General features: G+C 38.7%; 1 protein-coding gene across 3 annotated transcripts in view; it reads right to left on the bottom strand.

The window, feature by feature from the left end:
• Positions 1-22,813, bottom strand: part of LOC146565380 (roundabout homolog 1-like) — a 144,279-nt gene that overhangs the window by 73,509 nt on the left and 47,957 nt on the right. For 2 of the 3 annotated variants that reach the window (XM_085288506.1, XM_085288507.1), the window contains exon 1: positions 7,030-7,590. In XM_085288506.1, the coding sequence (XP_085144632.1) occupies positions 7,030-7,087 (58 nt within the window). In that variant the 5' untranslated portion in view covers positions 7,088-7,590. Of the gene's footprint in view, positions 1-7,029; positions 7,591-11,828; positions 11,916-13,279; positions 13,412-21,087; positions 21,151-22,813 lie in introns of those variants that run through there. The other variant, XM_085288505.1, reaches the window with a different exon arrangement.

Genomic DNA, 22,813 nt, shown 5'->3' with positions numbered 1-22,813 from the left:
AAATATGGTGTAAATCTGCTCTTTTAGCTCTCATTGCATTGGGAAATCAAACACAACCTCTGTGAGATGAATGAGCAACCGAACTTTCTTTTTATCTCTGTTTTCATACAGATTCTGAACACGGGTTAATTAACGTATTTCACAACACCGTGACCAAAGCCTGCTGATGCCATCCCTGTCAACATTTGTTCCTTTCGTTCTCTCTCATTAACCTGAGCCATTTTCTAATTGGATGAGACACTGGCCGGTGGCCTATCGTATCACTCAGCAAGCCTCAGTTTCACAGACTATCAAAAAATGGCCGGCAGGCACAGTGAAGCCCAGCACTGCTAGAGAGAAAATTGAATCTAGTAAGCAGGCAAAGCCCGGCTTTATTACAATATTAGTTTCAGCCTTATTTACACAAAGTCTAGAGCTGAATTCAAAGATGGAAAATTCTTGATGAGAGCAGGCAAAAAATAAAAAGAGTTCTTTTTCTTGTGGAGTGGCTGAGAAAATTATAGAAAATGAAGAAAATGGTTATTCAATTAAAATGGTTATTATTCAGCGATAGCAGTGAAAGATAAACTGAATACAATGTGCATCATACATTTGTAACATGTATGTTTGATGCTTTTACAGCATGCTAAATTAGCTGTCAGATGCTCATAACCCTCTATTAAAAAAACAAAAAACACCAAACATGACTGACGTTAACATTTTGCATGAATATATATTTATATTTCCTAACTTTACCAAAGTTATAGGTTTTAAAGTTAAGAATACTTTGAATCTTTACACACAGAGTCCACATGTCCATGCATATGGTGACTAACACATAGGGCACATATTTTCCACTGTCTTCACAAGCTAATGAGAGTTAATATCAAAACACTTGAGATGCTTTCACCTGCACCAACCTCTGTCTAATGACAGGAATATTGGGTACAGTGTTTGGCTTTGAGGTTCTGTTCGTCTGTTCGAGACTGTTGCGTTTCATCTCAGCGTCTGAATTTGACTGACATAAAATTCTAATATATTATTAGCACCCAGTGGCTCGGTTCCATATACTTGAGAAGCTGACACCACACCATCTGTCACTATCCTGGTGTCTGAAAATATCCAGTGTGATGAAAAGCTCCTCTTAACTTTTCTTCTAAAACATGTTTGGAATATATTCAAATATGAAACTTCAGTCTTTTTGTTATTATACTTCAACATGCAAAACAACGTACTGTTTATAGAGTGATTAATTCACAATATATTGTGAAATTTTCTTTTTTTTGAGGCGGGTTTCCTAAAGTAGATCACACTAAAAAGTCATTTTCATATGAAAGTGCAATATCCTCTGTTTCTCAGCAAGATTTATCTACTGCTCATCAAACACTCTGCTTCCACAAACGTCCACATAAAAATTCAATTCAATTCAATTCAATTTTATTTATATAGCGCCAAATCACAACAAAAGTCGCCTCAAGGCGCTAGAAGTGTACTAACTCAGACTGCACAAAAAATGCCACTTAGGCTAATGTATATCCTGTAAGTTGCATGTTAAATTTAAATTATGTATTAACAAATAGATGCCAGTTAATATTTCCTTAGAATGTTTTACAGTCAAGCATCGCTTTCCCAACACTTTTCCCAACAGACTACCCATGCACTACCCAGGAACAACAAAACCCTTTCCCACCCCAATGCTGACAAAAAATCCTAAATGAAACACTGATCCAAAGCACAGTGTTTCAAGTGCTAACTAATAATAGGTGCCCTAATTAAAAGAAATTTATGCACGTTTCGGGCTCTTCGGTGGGAGACGCTCTGGTGGGAAACAGTTCTTTATGCTGAAGTCTTCACATAGAGAGCTTTGATGCTTGTCAGTAATGACGGGGAGAGACAGGAGACAAATAAAGGTGAAAGATGAGAAGGATTGAGGAAATGGGTAATGTGCATTGCTGATGGGGTCTATCGCAATCCTCAGCCATTTTCTTTGGTAGCCTGTGTTACTGTATAGGTTTAACAGTCAGAGGTAGCCTAATAGATATGTAAGAGAATATATGTGGTTTTCCACGTATGTCTGAGCTTTACGATGGAACGACTTCTAAAGACCTATCAAACAGAATATTGACTCTATTGATTACTGGTATGCCTGGATGGAAAGGAGATAACTCAGAGAGGTCACTTCAAGAAGTATCTCTGAGGTCATGTTACTCTGACCCTTTCAAATCCAAACCCTGGAAGAATAGATAATTACATTTTAAAGTATTGCCACCATTATAGCACTCCAATCACTGCTAGCACCAATGGGAAATGGGTCCCAATGATAAATTTCAGAGATTTCCCTGAAAATATCAGCACAGCATGCCTTAACCCATCTTGACTGTCAGAGAATGAAACAACAGATTATGCAGATTAACCACACACTTTGGGCGCAGAATATCACAATATTTATAAAACCTCAGGACAATGGAGAGCTGATTTATTTAGAGAAGTAATTATCCTAAGTGCTTCAACACACAGACATAGCTGGACAATAACCTCAGAACAGGAAACTATGGCCAGAGGAGTACAAACAACCCAGAGAAAACCACAAACCCACAGCCATTTCTGAAGCTTAGACGTTTTTCTCTCCAGATGAGCAAAGCTATTGCTTTACTATTTAAGGTTTTCTTGACAGGGTTTGAGGAATGAAGAACAACACCACAGATTGACAAGCATAACAGCCAAATTAAAAAAATAAATAAAAATAAAGGTTGGCTTTTCAGGTCTTTCCATTTAGTGTACAATACAGTTTTTGTGCATGTAAATAGTCTGCAAATTTGGAGAGATCATACCAAACTATTTTTTTTCTTCTCAAAGAAAATATTGCTGCTGAACAAAGCCTGCAAAGCTCACCAAATGTTGGGGGGGGGGGTCTTGATCTGGATTCATGCCAAATGAACAAAACTACATTGATTTTCTATATATTATATCACTCTGATTGAATACACAGTGAGTTAACAATTACACTGAGACATAAAGTTAAATTTTATGCTGAGCTTTATGCTTTTAATAATGTTTTAATTATAACAACATAATTTGATTCACACATGCATGAGTTGCTGTTACACTTTATTAAGTTGTGACACTGTATAAATATTATCCTGTTGAGGTAAACAGTTTAAACTCTTATTATTACATTATTTTTTTGGTTTTTTGTTCTATTTTTAAAATGTGACTTGAAAAGACTGAGACAGTAGTAGAGATTTGTGAAGATCCTCCAGGCAAGCAACCTGCTACCTTTGCAGGGGAGGCAGACAATAATCGATCCCCCTCAAAATGAGATGTGCAAGCACTTTTGCCTCTCTGTGTATATGTTTGTGTGTCTGTGCGAAGGTGTGATGACCTGTTGCCCACAGGCCCAGAGGCACTCGTCGAAGCTCCCAGTAGCTTGTTCCTCCCCAGGCAAGCAACCACATTCAGCCCCACAGCACCACAAGAAACAAGTGAGTAAACAAGGGAAGCAATTATGAATCACAGCTTTCAGCAGACAATCTGAAAACACACATTAAAAACAATCTCCCGCTAACAGCATTGCGTATGCATTTATGCACATTCAGGCTGAACCAAACAATTGCAGCAACATCTGCAGGGGTTTGGGGGAGTAAACATGCAGCCTTAGTTATTCTGTTTCAACAGTTCTTGATGGGCCAGCTTCTCATGAGTAAATGCTTGTGTCAAACAACCTTCATGTGAAACGACCTAATTTTTTTACACTCTCTGATCTGGATGCTTTGAATGACAATGAAAAATTCCACTAAGATTTAGGATGTCTATCACATTCAAATGGTTAAAATGAAGCATCCATACAATCTGATGTTCAGATGTATAAGTCTGATGTATCTTAAAGAGCAGTAAGAAAAACATAAAGCTACTGGAACTCATGGGGACACATAAATCTGCAACCAGCTCAGGGTTGTTTAAGAAGCGTGTACTCAGTCAGTGTGAAGAAGACCCCACATACTGGTGTATTCAAACCAAAATAAACATTCATGAAGGTTCTTTCCAACCAAACACATGTCTACTGTAGCTTATAAGCTGCATTATTCCTAAGGAACACAATTTCAACCAACAAACAAAGGAATTCTTGGCATACAAAGATATCCTATCAGCCCTATCATCCATAGCAAAGAAATCCTCATTAGTAGTGGAAGTCATCTCATCACTGTCACCATCACAATGACTGTAGGGAGTCTTGTTAGCTTAGTGTCAGCTTCCCCCAGTCAAACCATTATTGTTTGAAGTCTAGCTCTGAGTAACAGGTGCTGGACGTTTTGTCCAGCCACAAAAGTCAACCTATAGCATACAGGACACGAAACAAAATGATAAGTATGTGTGATCTGTGACCTGCGTACAGCAAGCTCCAGGAGGTAGGCCAGATGTTTCAGCTAAACTACCCTCTGCGGGGTTGCTGTTCACAGCGATGATAAAATTGGGCTGTGTCCTGCTGGTCTCTGAGTCCCTCTTGTACTTAACAATCATACTGACTGAGAATATGGTTTTGCTATCAGTAAGCTAATCCACTGATAGTGCATGGATGAGAAGGTTTATAAAGGTAAGATGTCACCTCAGAGGATTTGGATACTTATTGCTAAAGGCTAAAGTAATGATCCTAGTGACAGTTAAGCTGGCAGTGTTTTTATAATGATCCTCGACTTAGTTTGAAAGCGCAGCTGTAAAACAGTCATCTTAATGAAGAACAACAGAATGGGCCGATCTTATATTTTCCTGAAGTACCTTTTTATGCAGTCTTTGCAGACCTTTAAACAAAGCAGGTAGAATGGTGAGACAACAACGCTCTGGGGACGCATAATTAAGATGTGCACATGGGAAGAAAAGGAAAAGGCCATCTCGACAAGAGCACGTGCTTTTTTGTGCGTCATTTAGATTATTGAACATCATCCTTATTACCTGATTTATTACTTAAAATGACACCAATAGCTGAAGGTTTCTGTGTATGATCAAGTCACCAAACATCCAGCTTGAAGAGCTGGATATTTGCCATATTTAGGTGTGTTTATATTAAACACATTAGAAATGGGAAAACGATGTAATCGTTCTGATTGCAATTTGGACCATTTGCAAGAGAAATGGCAGCTATCTCCGGTATAAACTCTCTATAATCAATCATAAGAGCATTCTCTCGTGGGTTCAAACTGTGGTATTGCATGTACTCTGCACCTAGTAGCTTCTTCCAACTCACTTGGTGACCATTTGTAATAAAAAATGTCCACTGCATTAGTCAAAAGAGAATGAAGTAAATACTGTTAAATACTGTTATTAGTACTTGGCCTTCTACTAAGGGGTTAATTTCTGTTCACATTAACCACACAGAAGTTATTATGTTCACTTTAAACTTCCTCTTGCCAGTTTGCTTCTTGTATCCTGACAAAAAATAGCATTGAGTAGGTGCCTATGGCTATAGATGATTATAGTTCAGAGACATTTTTTTTTTAAACTAGATGAGTGAGCCGTACTTCTCAAATCTCCCTGAAAACTCTTGGAATTATGCGGTTACCAAATTTGTCAGTGTGCAAATTTACAGACAACGTACTGGAAAATTGGTGTCACGCACATTTTAGTGCTCTTGGTGAAGAGGATGGGCAAGCTTTAGCGTGTTTCCCCCTTTTTTTGACTGACCACTGAAATTTAAGAAAAGAGCAGGTTAAAAGCTGCATTATAGCCACGTTACTGTTTTTGCGTTCATGAAAGTGGCCTGGAAGACCATTTAGGACATATTCAGCGGTTTGGAAAGTGTGAAGTAAATACAACTATGTTTATTTTAAAGAATGTGATCCAAAAATAAGGTTGTGTTTAAGCCACACGTCTTTTCTGAAGTTATTTGAGCTGCTGTAGCCTTTGGAAGAATCACCTTGTGTGCTGTCAAGGAAAGGAAGTTCTGCATCAGATAAAACCATCACTCAGTGTCAGACACTTACGAAAGCTCTAGTGCTGAAAACACAGCAGTTCCTTTGCAGCTTGTGGCCACTGTTAATGTTACTGACAGCTGCCTCTGCTTTACAGAGTGAACGAGTCTGGCGCCAGCACAGAGTATCAGGGTTTCTTTAAACGAATAAATAAATAAATATATAAATAGTAAATGAAACAAATGTCATTTCATGTGTTTTGAGTCTAAAGTGCATTCAGAAATACGCATGCACACATATTAAGGCTACATTTGCAAACATTTGGAAACGCGTGCTTTCAAATGGTCATTGTGGGTTATTCAACATGAGCCAATACATCACAATAAATTGCACAAAACACTCCAATAAAACCTTTCTTTCAGGTTATGCACCCCCAACCTCCACCTGTGACTTCACTGCTCAAGGTTAACCTTGGCCATTCCATAGACAAAAATAAAACTCTGTGGGTAATAATCAATGTGCATACTGGTAATCCAAAAGCTTTTCTCTTTTTTCAGTCTTTGTCTCAGATTTCTCCCAGTGAGAATGATGTTTAAAGATGGCTGGTGGCTGATTTCCCAACTTGCAGTGCCTGAACATGAGAGGATATTTTGCAGAGCCTCTGTTCTTAAGTACACCCCTATATAATGAATTTAAAAAGGCGACAACCTACCACATCCAGCTAACTCCTCCTGCACTTAGTCATGCAAATGATCTCATGCTATTGCAAAACTGAGAGTTCTCACATAAACTTAACAGCAGCCCATGCATTCAGCTGTGAGCTCCAATGAATTATAATAAGTGGTTTATAAAAAGTATTTCACTGGACAGCAGGGTCACCTCCAGCTACTCCAGTCAGCACGCAGCATGGGTCAGGGGCCACACACTGGTACTGCAGTCTGCAGAGAGCAAAGGTGACCCAAATACCTGCGGGCTGCTGTTACAGATACAACTGAGAAAATCCATCATCTTCTTTCCCTTCACTTTCTGTTTCACCATCGCTACATTTTTGCATATGCACGTGCCCATCGGGTATTATTTGGAAACTTTCCATCACTAGAACACAGGCTGAGAGGGGAAAAATGTTTAGGCAATAAGCAACTCATACCTGAAGAAATGTTTAGAAATACCAGCAGAAGGTAAACTCCTGTGAGATAAGCAGGCATCTCTAAGAGCAGCTGGAAACGGTGTTAATCCAGTGAGAATGCGTTTTCTTGTCTATTTCATCTAATTTAGGAAGTTCTACAGCAGAGCCGAAGACAGAGGGGGGATCGGGGTGGAGGGAGAGTTCCTGAGCTCCGCGGTAATACAGACAGTAATGTTCACAACTGCTCCTCGGACACTGAGTTTGTGTTTGAATCAAAGTTCGAATCAGTCGGAGACATCCTTACGGGTTATCCGACAAGTAGCCCTAATCCACTCAACACCACTTGGATTTTCTCCACTCCCACTACCCAGCTCCTCACTTCCAAATGCCGCTAACTTCACGGAATTCATCTGGGATCAGATTTGTCCGACTTCGAAAGAAGATTTCCGCAGCTGAATGAAGAGAAAGGATCGAGAAGAAGAAGAAGAAAAAAGATCCGAAACGTCCACTTGCAGTCACTTTAATGGTTTAAAAATGTGTAGTGTTAGCCCGATTTAGTGGGACTGACGCTGGTTGGATGAGGCGCCGTGCGTCTCTGCGCTCAGAGCTGGTCTGACTTGCCTACCCAGTCACAGGCTTTTCTGTTGTGCAGAGGAGATTCCTGCGAATCAGGCACCATTTAACCGCATACGGATACACTGACAGCAAAAAGGCTCCAGTTGGCTTTGCATCGTGCTCAACTTTTTTAAAGATGAGGCTGAAGAAGTCTAATATATGTCATAAAACCATCGGAACACGGTATATCCAGTTTAAGAAATTAAATAGCAAAGTGTCACAAGATCATGTAACACATCAGGCAACTCCAGCAACATCAGTCCTGTTTAATGAACGGCGGCAGCCTGCAGAGGACTATAGTAAACTCCAACTAAACCCTTTGTCAGGTGCCCATCATTACCCAATATTTTAAGAAGTGCTTTTAGTCACATGCAGATTTCCCCCATCTAAACTACACTCGATATTTTAAAGTGTGACTACTGCTGAAGTGAACAAATGACCTTGATGAATGATTTATACTATTTTTATCCCACCATCAAGGAGAGAGACGTGCACTGTGTTCTTATTATATCCAAAAGGGACAGGCTCGGGCAACACACAAAGAAGTGCTACAATCTTAATGAGCTGGTAAAGTGTGCCTTCATCTGTGAGGCTGAAGCGTCACTGTGCTTTTCAGGGAAATTGAAAAAATCGATCCAGCTCGCACCCTGTGACCCCCACTCATACTCCTGTGAAATTAGATGATATTTTAAAGTGCGTTAGAAATGTAATATCTCGTGGATTGTGTCCTAATGTCACGTTGAAGTAATAACTGGACATCCTCAGTTATAATCCGATTAAATAAATACTTTCTATCGATAAAGAAAACTATAAACTTGGCAGTTGGTCTAATTCTCTAACCTAGTGAACCAAAGAAATGTATTTGTTGTCTGAGCAGGTCCGGGCTCCCTCTGCTGGCTGCAAGAGCGCAGCACAGTCCATGGGAAGGATCGCTCCTGAGAAATTTCGCTTCTCCTTTAGAAATTTAGAAGTACAGAAGTAGTGATATTAAATGTTAACGTTGAATTCTGACTCTGTCACCCCGGATCATTACTAATGCGACAGGATTAATACTTTGTTTTTGTCTTCTAAGTTCAGTATGTTAAATGTGTGTGTGTGTGTGTGTGTGTGTTCGTGTGTGTGTGTGTGTGTGTGTGTATGAACCTTTCTGTGTTGACTGTCATATCTAATTTATTGATAGCCAAAGTCATTTAGAGACATGCGCCTTTATAATTCAGCTCGCAAATAAAGAACAATTTCAAAAATATAAAAACTTGAATGGTGTGTTTTGCTGTACTAAGTCACTAGTCATTAAAATGTGTTCAGAATTTGCAAATTAATGATGAGACATCCCATTAATCTCTTTGCTCTCTCTCCTACATATGCTGCTTTTATAGATGGGTAAAAGTATTGGTATTGATAGTGGTAGTGGCAATATTAGCCCTGTAATTACTTGCATTGGATTGATACCAAAATTTGGAGTATGGCACAGCAATACCTTATATGTTTATTTTTCTGTATGCACACACGCTCCACCCACCCGCAGTTCAAATCTAAGAAAGATAGCTTAAAAGGAGCTAAAATGGTTTGTTTCAGACAGATTTTAAAAAATAAATAAGTATTATTTTGAACCGTGAATCATGCAAAGCCACTCTAGCAGAGTAGAAAAAAACTGAAATATAATAAATTTGGAAATGAGCACAATAGGTACCCCTCAATTTTTGCAATAAAAAAGCATGCATTTAAAAAATTCCTCCACATATCTGACTGAAATTAGTAACAAAAAAGGAGTAAACAGTAATTATGCATTTAGGGCAAATGTGACCACCCTCTCATGCCACAGAAGTGGTAATCTTCAGTAGCTTCTGCTCTTTTAAGTCACATTTAGACTGAACAAAGTTTACTTACTCAGCCGTCCCTGCCCTCATGCCTCAAATCCTGTAATTGCCCATTGTGGACCTCTGATGGCTCTGTCGAATGCATTCAGCTTTCCATGCCAAGACATCACAGCTGGTAAACAACCAGTAAAATATGGGAAATTACAGTCTCACTATGAGCTCTCGTCTGGCTTCATAAAACACGCACTCAATGGCTTTCATTGTAAACACCTCTGATTCTCTGCCGCCTTTATGCATTTTCTACCTTTCTAAACCATTTATAGTGTTAAAAATAATTTTAACAACACAGTGATATTAAAAAAAATAATTGGACAGTGGTTTCCTCCATTATTCACTTTTAATTATTTACTGCACATATTGCATTTTCCTTCTTATTTTCCCAAAGGGGGTCTCTGTTTGCCTACATTTCTTTCATTACTTGCACGTAAATATCATCCCTGCAATATGACTCTCTGGCAGCCCAGTTGGCTGAGACTATAAGGAAGAGCAGGCCTGTGATTGTATTGCAAGACATATCGTTTGGTGATGTAATAACTTCATCATTAGTCTCAATTTACTGCATTAATATGAATATACTGGCTGGAATCACAGTAGAGCTAAAGAACAACAAAAAGAAGATAAACAGAGGTTCACCCATGCCTCTTTTGTTTTATGCATGCATGGCCTCTACATAATGCCAGGTGAAGTATGCGCCGCTAAATGCAGAGTTTGTGAATTCTGTTGTGTATTTCACAACCCAAAGCACCAATATTTCCAGGAACAGATGGTGTAAAATGAAAAAAAAAATGAACACAAAGACGTGCACGTCTTCACGACAACACAGCGCATTTAATGGCAAGGAATTCAAGGAGAGCGTGCCAAGTACTGAGACCTAATTTTATTTATTTATTTCACCCCAGAGTGGATATCCAGTTGGTTCTCATCCAAGGGAGAAAATATCTCCAGTAAGCACAAAGCCAAATCGCCCCTCTTCCCCCTCCCAAAAAAATATATTTACAAAAAAATAAATAATTTGGAATCTCAACAGAGCAATAAACTTGGCCTCGATCGTCTGTTAAGCACTATCAACTGTTTTTATCCACTAAAGATGCAGACAGGTTTTAAAAGCTGTTACACACACACAAAAAAGATCTTTCATGATATTTTTTGCTCATACCAGTTGTGCATGTGACAAATCACTGCCATTAGCAGCTCCTTTTCACATATTTTACCCATTACTAGCTGTAATTTCCATGCTGATTCACCGCTCTTTGCTCCTCATCTGACAGTTCATTGGCTTTTTCATGTCTTGTTTGCATCATAGTTGTCAAATGCCTTTCACTACAGTTGCTCAGGGTCATGCAAAGTACTGAGGCAAAATGAGAAGCAGCCCTTGCCTTCACATTTAACAACACAGTCAGAAAAGCTGATGCAACAGCCATGCCTTCTGTTTTTCTCGGTCTTCCTCCAAACTGGCAGCTGCCCGGATGGTCTCATCATTCATTAAGACTTGGATATCTTTTCAACTTTGCGCCATCTCACAGTATTTTTTCTTTCCTTGCTGGTCTACTAAGATTTTAGATGTGAGAAAGGGATCAAGAATTCCACTTTCACCCATTAGTGCCACATAAACTAACAATGGAACTCCACTTTTGATTTCATAATAGAAAAAGAAAACATCTTCATGGTGCCCATTATGGATTAGAAAAACACACTCACATAATTATTATGGCATGTCATTTTCTGTTTGTGTTTGACTTAACTTTGCTTCAGAGGCTAGGAAGAGTGCTCAGCATATAAATCAGTTTATTGAGGGCGATTTTTTCATCTTCAGAAACCACAGAGACAGAAGAACACTTAAATGTTTAGCTTTGTTCCACCACAATATACCCCCATGTCAAAGCCCTCACCATAAAATGTCAGAGCAAAGGGATAGAGGATTGAACTGTGTTGGCTTTGGACACAGGACTTGCGGTCGACAGCTGCTGAACTGGCATTAAATGGTATTAGAGTCTTTGTCAGCAAAAGGAAATGTGGTATTCTTCCTGGGAAATGGGATCAAAATTGTGTCTTTCAAAGGACAAATACAGAATCAGCACATCCTGGGGCAACACTTCACCGGCAGCTTTGTTGAAGCTTATTTCAGATGCTTCTTTGAAGCTATTTTGCAAGATAAAACCAAAGCAAAAGCAACAGGATTAGTTGAACAACTACTGGCAATAGAGAATGCAATGAAAAGTAAATGCAAACTAGGAACATGCAAGCATAAAACCAAATTAATTCCAGCATTCTGCACATTGTAGTCACAACGACACGATGCTTTACACAAGACTGATGAGTGGATCATACCTTTATACCCCTGGTTGTTGCCTTGTTCGACTTCCTGTTCAGATGCGGGCGACTGGGTGATGACCTCATGGTTTCCTCTGTGTTTGTCTATATTTGTTTGCATGGAAAAACAACAGCAAGTGTAAAAAAAATACAGTATTTTTTGACCTACATAATATATGTAATCTATATCTTCATGGCCTAAATGTATCCACAAACAGTAAACTACACTGAAAATTGTTGCAGAATGATTGTGAACACCGTAAGATAGGTTTTTTTTTAAAAAAAAATGAACAAATAAATGTAAATCATCTCTCAGTACCCAAAAGAAAGAAGCATTTTTAACAAAGAAGTTTTATGAACTTCAGTTGACATTTTAGAAAAGGACTTGAAATGATGACTGGGCTGGTTGAAGTGAATAAATAGATGAAGTTAAAAAGATGTTTCCCAGTAGATAAATACATTTTGCTTTGGAAGCACATTTTTATAAATGCCAACCCTGTGAAGTGTATTCAAATTTAATCCTGCAGTAGCAGAAAGGAGTGTACAAGTTTTCCTAATGACTTAGTCACAAGAGGAATGTGATCTTTTATGTGTAAGCCGAAACTAAATCTAATGCAACATCAATTATGATATAAAAAATTTAGCTTGGTATGCAGTAAAACTTTTGTATAGCTTACTGACATTCATATATATGTATTATGACCTTAAACTGAGAATGAAACATTTCTCAAAATGTTTTAGGTACATTTCTGTGTGTTTGCAATACTGTGAGCAGTCATTCTATTCATATGCATATGCTCACATAGATCAACCTCAAGGTTTTCATTAATTTCCCCCAAGATCGTCCCAATCTTGGGGGAAATTAATGGTGAGTGGTATGGGTGTGATATGCTGTATAGCTTCAGATATTTTCTAAAACTCTACCACTAGAGGGCGCCACTGCCTAATCAATACAGCAGAGCTGGGTGCAAGAAAATGGAACAGAGGTATAATGTTTGGGCTTTTATAGTTTCGGTCCTTAAGTATTTAAGTTTTTTAAATGATGCCCACAAACGCCAATATATAAGTAAAGCTAAAGGTTTACATATCTGATAAGGAGATTTAGTCATTTGAAACTGAAATAAAAGAACAGAACATCAAGCAAAATTACAAATTCCAATCTATTTTACATAATAACTGGTAGAAGATAATCTCACTCAAAGACAGCTCAAAGCGTATATAATTATAATCAGTGAGCTCGATTACAATGAAAGTTTGCATACACAGAGCAGCAATGCGTATTGTACAGTAAGGCAGGGTGTGCATTTCACTGAAAAAGACAAGAACAGATGCAAGTGATCTTTGTTTTCATGTTTTCATCCAGGACAACATAAATGCACCTACAGGAGAAGTTCAAGTTAGTAAATCACAATAGTGCGTCCTAATATATTACTCTTCATCGTTCTCACACCCACGTATGAGATTCTCACCTGATAAAAAGTCCATGCCACAGCCCTGCTGCAGGTTGTTCATACAAAGCAGGCCAATGAGAATGAATATTTGAATAACCAGCATAGTCCCAAAAGGCAAAGTGGGTCTTCGGGAAGACCTCGAAAAAGAAGCTTGGACAAAAAGATGGGGGAAAAGAGTGTTAGCAGATTTCAAATTTGGAACATCCTTTAGAAATAAATGGCTCAATATACTGTACATGTAGTTCCTTGTGTGCTTTATTGCTATTTTAAACCATTTTAAACTCCCAAAAAATGTAGGAAATTGTTACCACAGATATTCTTATTACAGTTCCAAAGTGAAATCATTCCTTCTCCATCATCTATCCTGCTGGCTAGTTTGTGCAGGCGTGTCTCTGTGTAAAAGTTCTACAATAAAGAAAAAGAGGCAGACAGATGGACTTTGCTCTGAAATGCATCCAGAATACAGACAAATGTTGGGTCTGCCTGCTTCAGTCTAATCCAGTCCAACCTTAACAAGTGAATGCAGATTGCTGTGGTGTCTGTGCTGAATTTCCTTTCAAACCCCAACACACAAGCGAGCCTCTAAATCTTAAAGACGCTCTCTGTCTGTTTTGTGGAAAACTGAGTAGGAGTACGCTTTGTGCTGAAGTGCTCCATCAAAATTTCATGCGCTCATACATATTCCAAGTCAAACACCATTGAAATATGCTCACGTTTACCTGCTGCATAGCCCATCCTAATGCTGCAAATACACATTTTTCACACACAAAGTGAAATGAAACAAACCATTACTCTCAAGTGAGTGTGGTGATGAGACACAATGAATGCTCCAGGCAAGGAAAAAAAGAAAAGAAATCAGTTCTACTGATCAGCCATCTGTGGTACAAACAGCACTGCAACTCTTCCTAGCTGTCTGATGGACAGCCAGATTCCTGGGATGTCTTGGCACCCTGTGGCCATCAACTCCATGCACCACTTTAATTGTTCTGAGAATTACGCACCAACAGCCAGCACTGTGAATGTGCCAAAAACTTGAATGAAGCATGAATATTCTGTGCACATAGCAATGAAAAGATATGGGTTTTGGCGTGTAAAGGGGGATATTTACGGCACTGTCCTAGCTTAAGGTTCCAGGTATTTTTGTGTCATTTGACAAAGTGTGAGTGTTTCATGAGATTCATGACTGCACTTTTAAAAATTAGATTTGTTTAATTTAGATATCTAAAATTGAACTCATTTTTTTAGAACCAAGAAAATCTAATCAAGCTGTACTATTTGAAGACTGTTAATAATTGCTTACTTAAATAATTGATTGTGCTTCTATACCAGTCAACTTGTAGATATGACAGTTGGAATGTATAAAGGTGTGTGAATTAATCACACCGGACTAAAATATCTCAATGACTGATTTTACAATTCTTCTGTTAGAAGGTTTGTAGAGATATAGAGCATGAATTCAGATTACTTTGTTTATAACTTTCTTTTCTTCTGATTCCACAATGAGGGTGACATTTTTTTAAGCTCAGAAAAAAGATCAGGTGGGCCGCCAGGTATCTTTTCTGCAGATGAACAGTAGCTTAGCTTAGCCGGCATTTCAGGTGCAGCCCGAGGAAAGAGGGAGGATGGATGGATGGATGGATGGATGGATGGATGGATGGATATTTAAACCGCAGCATCCTCAAGCAGCTGACATCTGTATTTTTTAAATATTTCAACAGCAGTTGGTGATACCTTAGAGCAGGGGTAGGCTAACCTTTCTGATGATGAGTGCCATCTAAAATTTCCTAAGAGGTCAGTGTGCCATATGACTGCATTAACAATAAATTTAATAACACTCTATATTAACAGTTACACACTATATAGAACAACTTTATAGAATTATATTTGTTCACAGATGTTGGCAGCTATCAGCAAATAGTTATCAGCTATTTTGAAATAAAAAAGACACTTTTTATCAATAACAAGAACTCCATAACAGCAAATGAACTATACAACAGAAAATGCAAATGCTATTTATGGTCTCCTCACAACAGTGATAAGAAAAATGAACTGAGCCAATATGGCATGTTTGTTAATACAGAGATACACATGTTACATGGTCTCTGAGTGTCCAGCATTCAGACGACTACCTGAGGACACTCTTCGTGTGAGAGAAAATCTGCTCACACAGATATGTAGAGTCAAATACTGTCAATAAGGCCTCTGCAATGTTCTGAAGACAGTTAAACTTGTCAGGTAGTGATGTCCAGCAGGTGAAAATACAAGCTCCACGAACACGCACAGCTAAGGATTCCAGCTGTGTTCGTAGTTCTGCAAACTTTGACCCCCACAGAGTCGAGGTTTTCATTTTAATCAGCTGCATTTCGATGTCGCATTAACTGGCATTAACTCAGCCAGTTAATGCGAGACAAATCCAGCTGCTCATTAAAGCTTTCTGGTTTGATCAGAAAAGAAAACATTGGTCCATACGGCAGAAAGTCCAGAAAAAGCATTGTGAATTCTGTCTTGAGCCTATGGATGTATCCGTGTATTTCCGCAGTGCTGATGCTGCGCTGAGCGGAGAGCTCCTGAAGCGTTTGAAATGTCGGAATGTAGAAATTTCAACATCGCTTGAAAAAACTGACAGCTAGCAACGTCCCTCTCACCGGTAGGCTAAGTGATTTTTAGCCAATTACAAGTTGAATCTGGTAGTTGGGGTTGTTAGCTAAGATGCCACCGTCATTGAGAAGTGGCACAACTAATGTGTCTATGCGAGCTAATTTCCAATGTGCACCGCTGGCCTGGCCATTTATTTTTTAATGCACCCTCTCAGATTAATTCACAAAAAATCGGCCTGGGCATTTTGACTAGAGACCGGCCCACCAGGTACTATAGGAAAAGCCATAAAGCCTTTGAATGAAAACAAACGCTGTGGTGATGACAGTGATGAACACTGTCTTGTTGGTATATGCATGATTTCTATACATTTTACATCTTGGTTGTAAGATTCAGATAACTATTTATTAAAGGCAAGAGATTTTAAATGAGAATAAGAAAGAAAAGTATTTCTTTGTGCCCCCCTTTCCCTGTTAATGCCCTACCTGGCCCCCTGGCAAAACTTTGCTAGACCCGCCCCTGCACAGTTACCAGCTGTCAGCTACTTAGAAAAGGATCCTGGTGTTATTTGTCTCTCAGAAACAGTTGATAACTTCCCTTCAACTCATTCATGTCACCTAAAAGGTAAACCTGTTTCTCCATCACCTGTTCAGCTCTGATGATTCAGTAAGGACATCTCCTGGTTTCATCTTCATGTTTCCCTCTCACCAGATAACCACACCGATATCATGACCAGCAGCTTTATGGCTCCAGCAAACATCAGCTGATACTAGAAATTAATATTAAATAAACTCTAACAACAGCTGATCAAGCTTAAACGTGCAGCTGTTGTTTAGCGTGACATCCGCTGGTTTCCTCTTTCTGGCGCAAAGTGGGCGATAAACAAACAAGAGAGAAAAGCCGATCAGCTGATCATTGATCAGTTTCATGATTGAAGGAGCAACAGGAAACAGAGGGAGAGGGAATGAGAGAAGAAGAGGCAGCTGACAGAGTAAAGACAGAATAACTCCAGCTTTGTGTCTTTTTCCATTCTAGCTGAAGTCCGGGACAAACTGTGTTCCTTTTCAAATCAATACTAAACTCGTAATATTTTCTCTGAATAAGAGACGATTCGTTTTTTACGGGATGGTTAGCAACTCTACTAACTAACCTTATGAATAAAATAAAGTTTATTAGAGGTGGGAATCACCATACATCCCACGATATGATATTATCACAATACTTAACGCACGATACGATATTATTGCAATTTTTGAAAAATATTTTGCGATATTCAGATTCTGTACATAAAGGTAAACTTTATTAATATTCATTTTATCTAATAACAAAGTCTCACACTCAGTCTTTCTCTCATTTCAGTCAGTTTTATTGTTGACAAACTGAACGGTTTGTATTACAGTCTAGTCCAACTTACCATCTGGTACAATTATAGCTATTCTGAACTATGAAATTTGTGAAAACTATGCAGCCCCTTCAGCAACTGAAGAATTTGAAAGTAAATTAAAACAAAATATAATTTTACATTGAATAAAAAAGTTTTAAACTTAATTAAAATACAACATGTCTTAAATGAAAATAAGTAAACTGTCATGTTCATTGCTGCCATAAAAAAAGTTAAACACATTTGGACAGTGAAGGAATGTCAGGATTCTTGCTCAGAAAAAGGAGCTGATCAACATGCTCTGAAGTCAGAGCATGTTCCAGTCCACAAAAACTTTTTTTGTAACAAAATATCGATTTCTGCTGTCCCTGTATCGATACATTATTAGCAAACAAAATATCACGATACTACACAGTATCGATTTTTTTCCCCACCCCTAAAGTTTATTATCAGTAACATCATAGCACCCACCCAGCTGTACAGAAACTCCATCATGCTAGCTAGTATGCAGTACGAGTTATTGTAACTGACTGTAAAAAGTCAGCACAACGAAAATAAACTACACCTAAAGTTGGTTTATATCTGACCCAGATAGACTGCAGGTCATAACTTCTTACCTGAAGTTCAGTTCACCTGACACTCCTCCTCCAGCCTCCCCTTTCCCTCATCCACCCGCTGGCCTCTGTGGAAGCTCCGCCATAGCCACCACCAAGCAACTGAGTGATGCCAGTATCTGGCAAATCCACCACCTTTCATTGTTTATACCGTTACAAGAAGAAGAAAAAAATCGGCCCATAAAAATGAAAAATCCCCATCGAGCCACGGGGCAAATGCCTGGTATGCCTGATGGCCAGTCCAGCTATGGTCGTGCCATCAGTTAACCCTACGCGTGCAACACAATGGAGTAAAAATTAGCTTAACACACCGATTTATTTATTAACCAACAGCTTGTAAATGTGATGCGTCTAAGGCTCAACTCTAAATTATTGATACTAATTTGCAATGGTTCTACCAACTTAACTTGAATTGTTAAACGTGCAACCAAAAACGATCTATCTTAAAACATCTCTGTTCCAATGAACTGTTTTACAAACTGTTAGTTTTATATATTTGTTTTTTTCTTTTATCCAGTTAATAGTTATTCACAGAGTCTTGCAAAACACTGTGTTCTAGACATATTTGTAGGTACTTCAAAACTATCCTGCTGTGATGGGCTCAGTATTCTGCAAATCTAGTAAAGATGCTGATGTCTCAAAAAGCGTGAGCCAGAAACAATAATATTTCATAGGAATAAAATATGAAATATGAATAACATTCATATTGAAATCTACTGCTAACGTAATGAGCGAGGGAGATTTTTGCAGTATGCTGAATATTAAATGTGGGTGGTAATAATAACATTGCACTGTTTAGCTTTATCCAACATCTGTTGGAGAATACTGAGGGGAATGGTAGAAAGTGGATGTATAAATCAAAATGTAATTTTAAAATATGCCAGCGGAAGAAAAATATGAATCAACCAGAAAAGGCATATAGGGTTATGCATAATATGCTGAAAACTCCATAGGAGAGAAAATTACACCAACAAATCTACAGTAAAAGCAAAGAGGGAGAGAGAGAGAGTTGCATTATGTAAAGATTAAAAGTATCTGTAATCATCATAATAGTACAATTCTACTGTATGTGAGAAGCATTTCAATAGCTTACATTCTACTTTGTGTGACACTTTGATGCTGTGGATACAGGTCCACTTACAGCCAACACTTACAGAGCTGCCTTTGCTGAAAGACAGTATCTACTAGGCTCATCTGCACAGGCTTTGAGCTAATGGGAAGAGAGTGCAGTCCACAGGAGATGGAAGTGCTGATGTCCCCTTCCGTTTTCTGCCTATTGGGAAATAATCACGGCTCACCATCTAACATATTGTCAATAAGATGCTGCAGACTAGAACTCCCCCTATACCTGAGCAGAGAGATCGAATACTGTAGAGTGCACTGGACCGTGAACAAAATCACTTTTCAACACCTCCCCACATACACACGCTCCCATCTTTTCAACCTCCAAAAATTTAATCCCATGTCCTCATGGAGACAGAAACGTGCAGTGCAATATGCTGCCAAGTGTACCGTGTCAAAAGGCGGAGTGTAGACACTTAGATACATAGAACGTCTGTCAAGAAACTATGGATACAAAATGCAAAGCAGACATATCCAATGCACCTTGCAGGACTCTACTGCATATCATTAAAAAGTACTACGTAATTTTTACATGGTTTAACATCAAGCATATTTAAATCACTATGCACAGGTTGTGATGGTTGATCAGGACTTCTCCAGTGCAACAGCTCCAGGGTGCTAACTGAAAGCAGGGGCCACCACCAGGAAGTATGATTCACTGACAATTTTGGAGTCTAAATCAAGGCCACAGTGGGTGGTATGTAAAGGAAGAGGCTCACGCTATTGAGTAGGCTCAGATATTTGATGTACACACAACACGCATCCCACCTGCATATATTAGTGTCACTCAGGTAAAGTCATACATCACATACTTTTACATTATACAGGGCTTACTGTTTTCTTGGGGAAAAACTAAGGAGTTCTGTGGAGTTCTTATCAATGCTTGGCAGTTACTGGTGACATATTGCTGTGTCTTTTGGGGGAAATGGATGGTAGGGAGACAAATACAAGCTTTCATCACTGCCACTATAATGCATTAAGGGAGCTATCAGAGCAAGACAAAGGATATTAAAAGTATGAGAGGATATGTCTAGAGCTCCGTCAGGGTTCATAGTAACAAGTCACAGTCAGCTGAGTAGGCACTGTGGAGCAGGAACCACAGCAAGAAGATAACTGATGGTCCCACGGAGCAGCCTCAAAGGGCATGACCCCAGAGGATGAATTACCCTGCATGTCAGGACCAAGAGTTTTCATAGTCCAAGATGGTCTTGGCTTCTATTAACAAATAATTATTGAAATATGGGTTATTTCTGTGGATTTATTGGATTCGTAGCAGTAAAAATGTAATCAAGAATTTAGATTTTATCAAGAAAACAACAAATAAATTACAGCAACGAGTCTACTGCAGCAAACTGTACTTGATACAGGACAAGCACAGATCAAGAGATTTCAAGGGAAATACATACACTAATTCCACTCAGTGTGACAACTGTTAATTTTCAGTGGGTAGTACAGCATGCTCATCATAATTCTGTTTACCTTAATTTGGCTGGGAAAGTCATTTGAAAGCAACTTTTAAAATGCATATAAATAAGCTAGAACTACCAAATTAAGAGAAGCTGTAACGTATGAGTTATTCTTTTGAATTCTAATGATAATTAAATTGCACACATTCACAGCCAAATGCATCTAGAACCACCAACGGATTTTTAGAAATCAAAGGGGTTCTCTTAAAGGGCTGTTATGTCTTTTTAAAATTTGCATGGGTTATTTTTGGTCTGACATCATTCAAATCCACTAGGATTACAGTATAGACTAGCATTTTATTATCTAAGACCTAATAACAAAGGTGAAAAATTATGATTGAGCTATTATTTAACATGTGAACACTAAGTAGATTGCAAATTGTAGAATCATTCAATGATGATTTACTAATAATCAGAACACATTTAAAGAATGAAAAAAAGGTTAAGGTTTACAGGTACGCTATAGCATTACTGCCTACATGAACAACTTTCAGCACTACAGCACGTGGACTGTCTGCGCGTGTAAATCTAAATTAATTGAAAAAGCATTCAGTTGCCTTTGAAGCCACCTATGCCAAAAAACTGCACTAACAGCAGCAAAATTACTAAGCAATGAGTAATATGAATGAGTACAACTTTACAACTTACCCCTCCAGGTTATTCCTCAAGTATTACTGGTTCATTTTTCCCAGTGAAGCCAAGTCTCTGCCACTGTGTGTTGTTGAGGCATGCAAGTAGCCCACAATGAAAGCAGAAAGAAAAAGAAAAAGAGGGTTCATTTTAGACCTGTGTAAAAAAATAAATAAAAAAAGGTGGTGGTGGGGGTTAAAAGAGGGAGCCTATGCTGGAGGAAGAGCCTAAATAATCCATCTGTGATCTAGGAGACGCTATCAGATGGGGTGAATACAAATCACAGACCTACCTCTGCAGCAACCTAGGTCCAATATCCTCAGGGTCCTAAGGCTACACTCTAACAGTTTATTCTTACAGATGAGGACTAACACCCCACACATTCAAGGACATTAGAAACTGTTCAGCTAAAATAAAATAATATTTTTGGTCTTATTTTCTGGGATTATTAAAAAGAGAAGGAAATATATTCTTGTATTCGGAAATACCAGTGCTTTATTTTGCACTCAACTCTAAATGAATGTGCATTTTATTAATTTTACTGCATCTGTGCTCAACACCACCCTCTCATTTCTTACAAAAACTATTATATCGCAACTGTTTATGTATAGCAGAAAGCTCTATCATCTTGGATGATTTGGCACAATTTGGAAACAAGTGCATTTGTGTATACCTGTTCGATAAAGATGCAGAGTTCAAGATACCTGCAAAGAACCATGGTGTGTTGTTGCAATGTGGAGAAACAGCCGTGCTTTGTGGCTCACAATCTGCAAAAAGTATCCCACAGGGTATCCACGTTTACCTGCAGCAAAACCAGCCTGCGTCTCTTGCCGGTGCTCGCAGTGAGTGAAATTGAAATGCTTTTTTCTTCTTTCTCATTTCTATTCAGCTATACACATTGAGGGGGTTGGTTCGAACTTGAAGATGCATAGGTCACAAAGCAGGAAAATACCCAATTCATCATAGAGATAACAAAGACAAACACATTCTCACCTATAGAAATTTTAGAGGTTTTGAGGCCACCTGATTCGCATGACTATTAAGCTCTGCCCTTTTCTATTGTCTCCCACCATACACTTCTGTGTGATTTTCATTTTTCAGAAACACGTCACCTGTGCAGCAGCAGCAACTGGCTTTATGTTATTTTAATGAGGGCAATGTCGACTGATAAATGCATCTTCTTGTGTGCAATGATGTTGTTTAACAAAAGAAATTGATCCGCAGGATTATTGAACAGCTATGTGTCATACAGGATTCAGCAACAGTAAATCAGCAGGATTAAGCCAACCTGTGCAATGCACTGTAGATTCAAGTACACACCACATATAATAACAGCTTTTAAGTGCTCTTACAAAAAAAGATGGGGAACCGTAAATAGTCTGATGCTGCAATGAAGGAATGTCAGGGCATGTGACCCAAAGCCTTTTTCGTTTCAACTGCACTCTTATCATCAGCACTTTTATCGAAATCCTTCATCTAACTCAGCAGTGCAGCTTTGAATTAACCTCAAGTCAATATCACGGTCATCGATCTAACAGGAGCAGACCTGTGAGTGTGACAGTGGAAAGATAATCAAAAGGAAACATGGCTGTATCTGGCAGGAATGCTGCTTCGGTGATTAGAATGACCAGGCTGCTTGCAGTTTGAACACGAGGTGGAATCAACAAAAGACAGACCGTGTGGAGAAGCTGATCATAGAGCAAAATATTTGTATTTTGATGAATGCAAATGACTGCCACACCCC

The sequence above is a fragment of the Mchenga conophoros genome, linkage group LG10, assembly GCF_057382185.1.
Source record: "Mchenga conophoros isolate Kocher_MC1m ecotype Shallow Benthic linkage group LG10, M_conophoros_male_GT1.1, whole genome shotgun sequence".
Taxonomy (NCBI): Eukaryota; Metazoa; Chordata; class Actinopteri; order Cichliformes; family Cichlidae; genus Mchenga; species Mchenga conophoros.
Note: the sequence above shows the minus strand (reverse complement) of the source record. Positions and strands in the feature narration are given on the sequence as shown.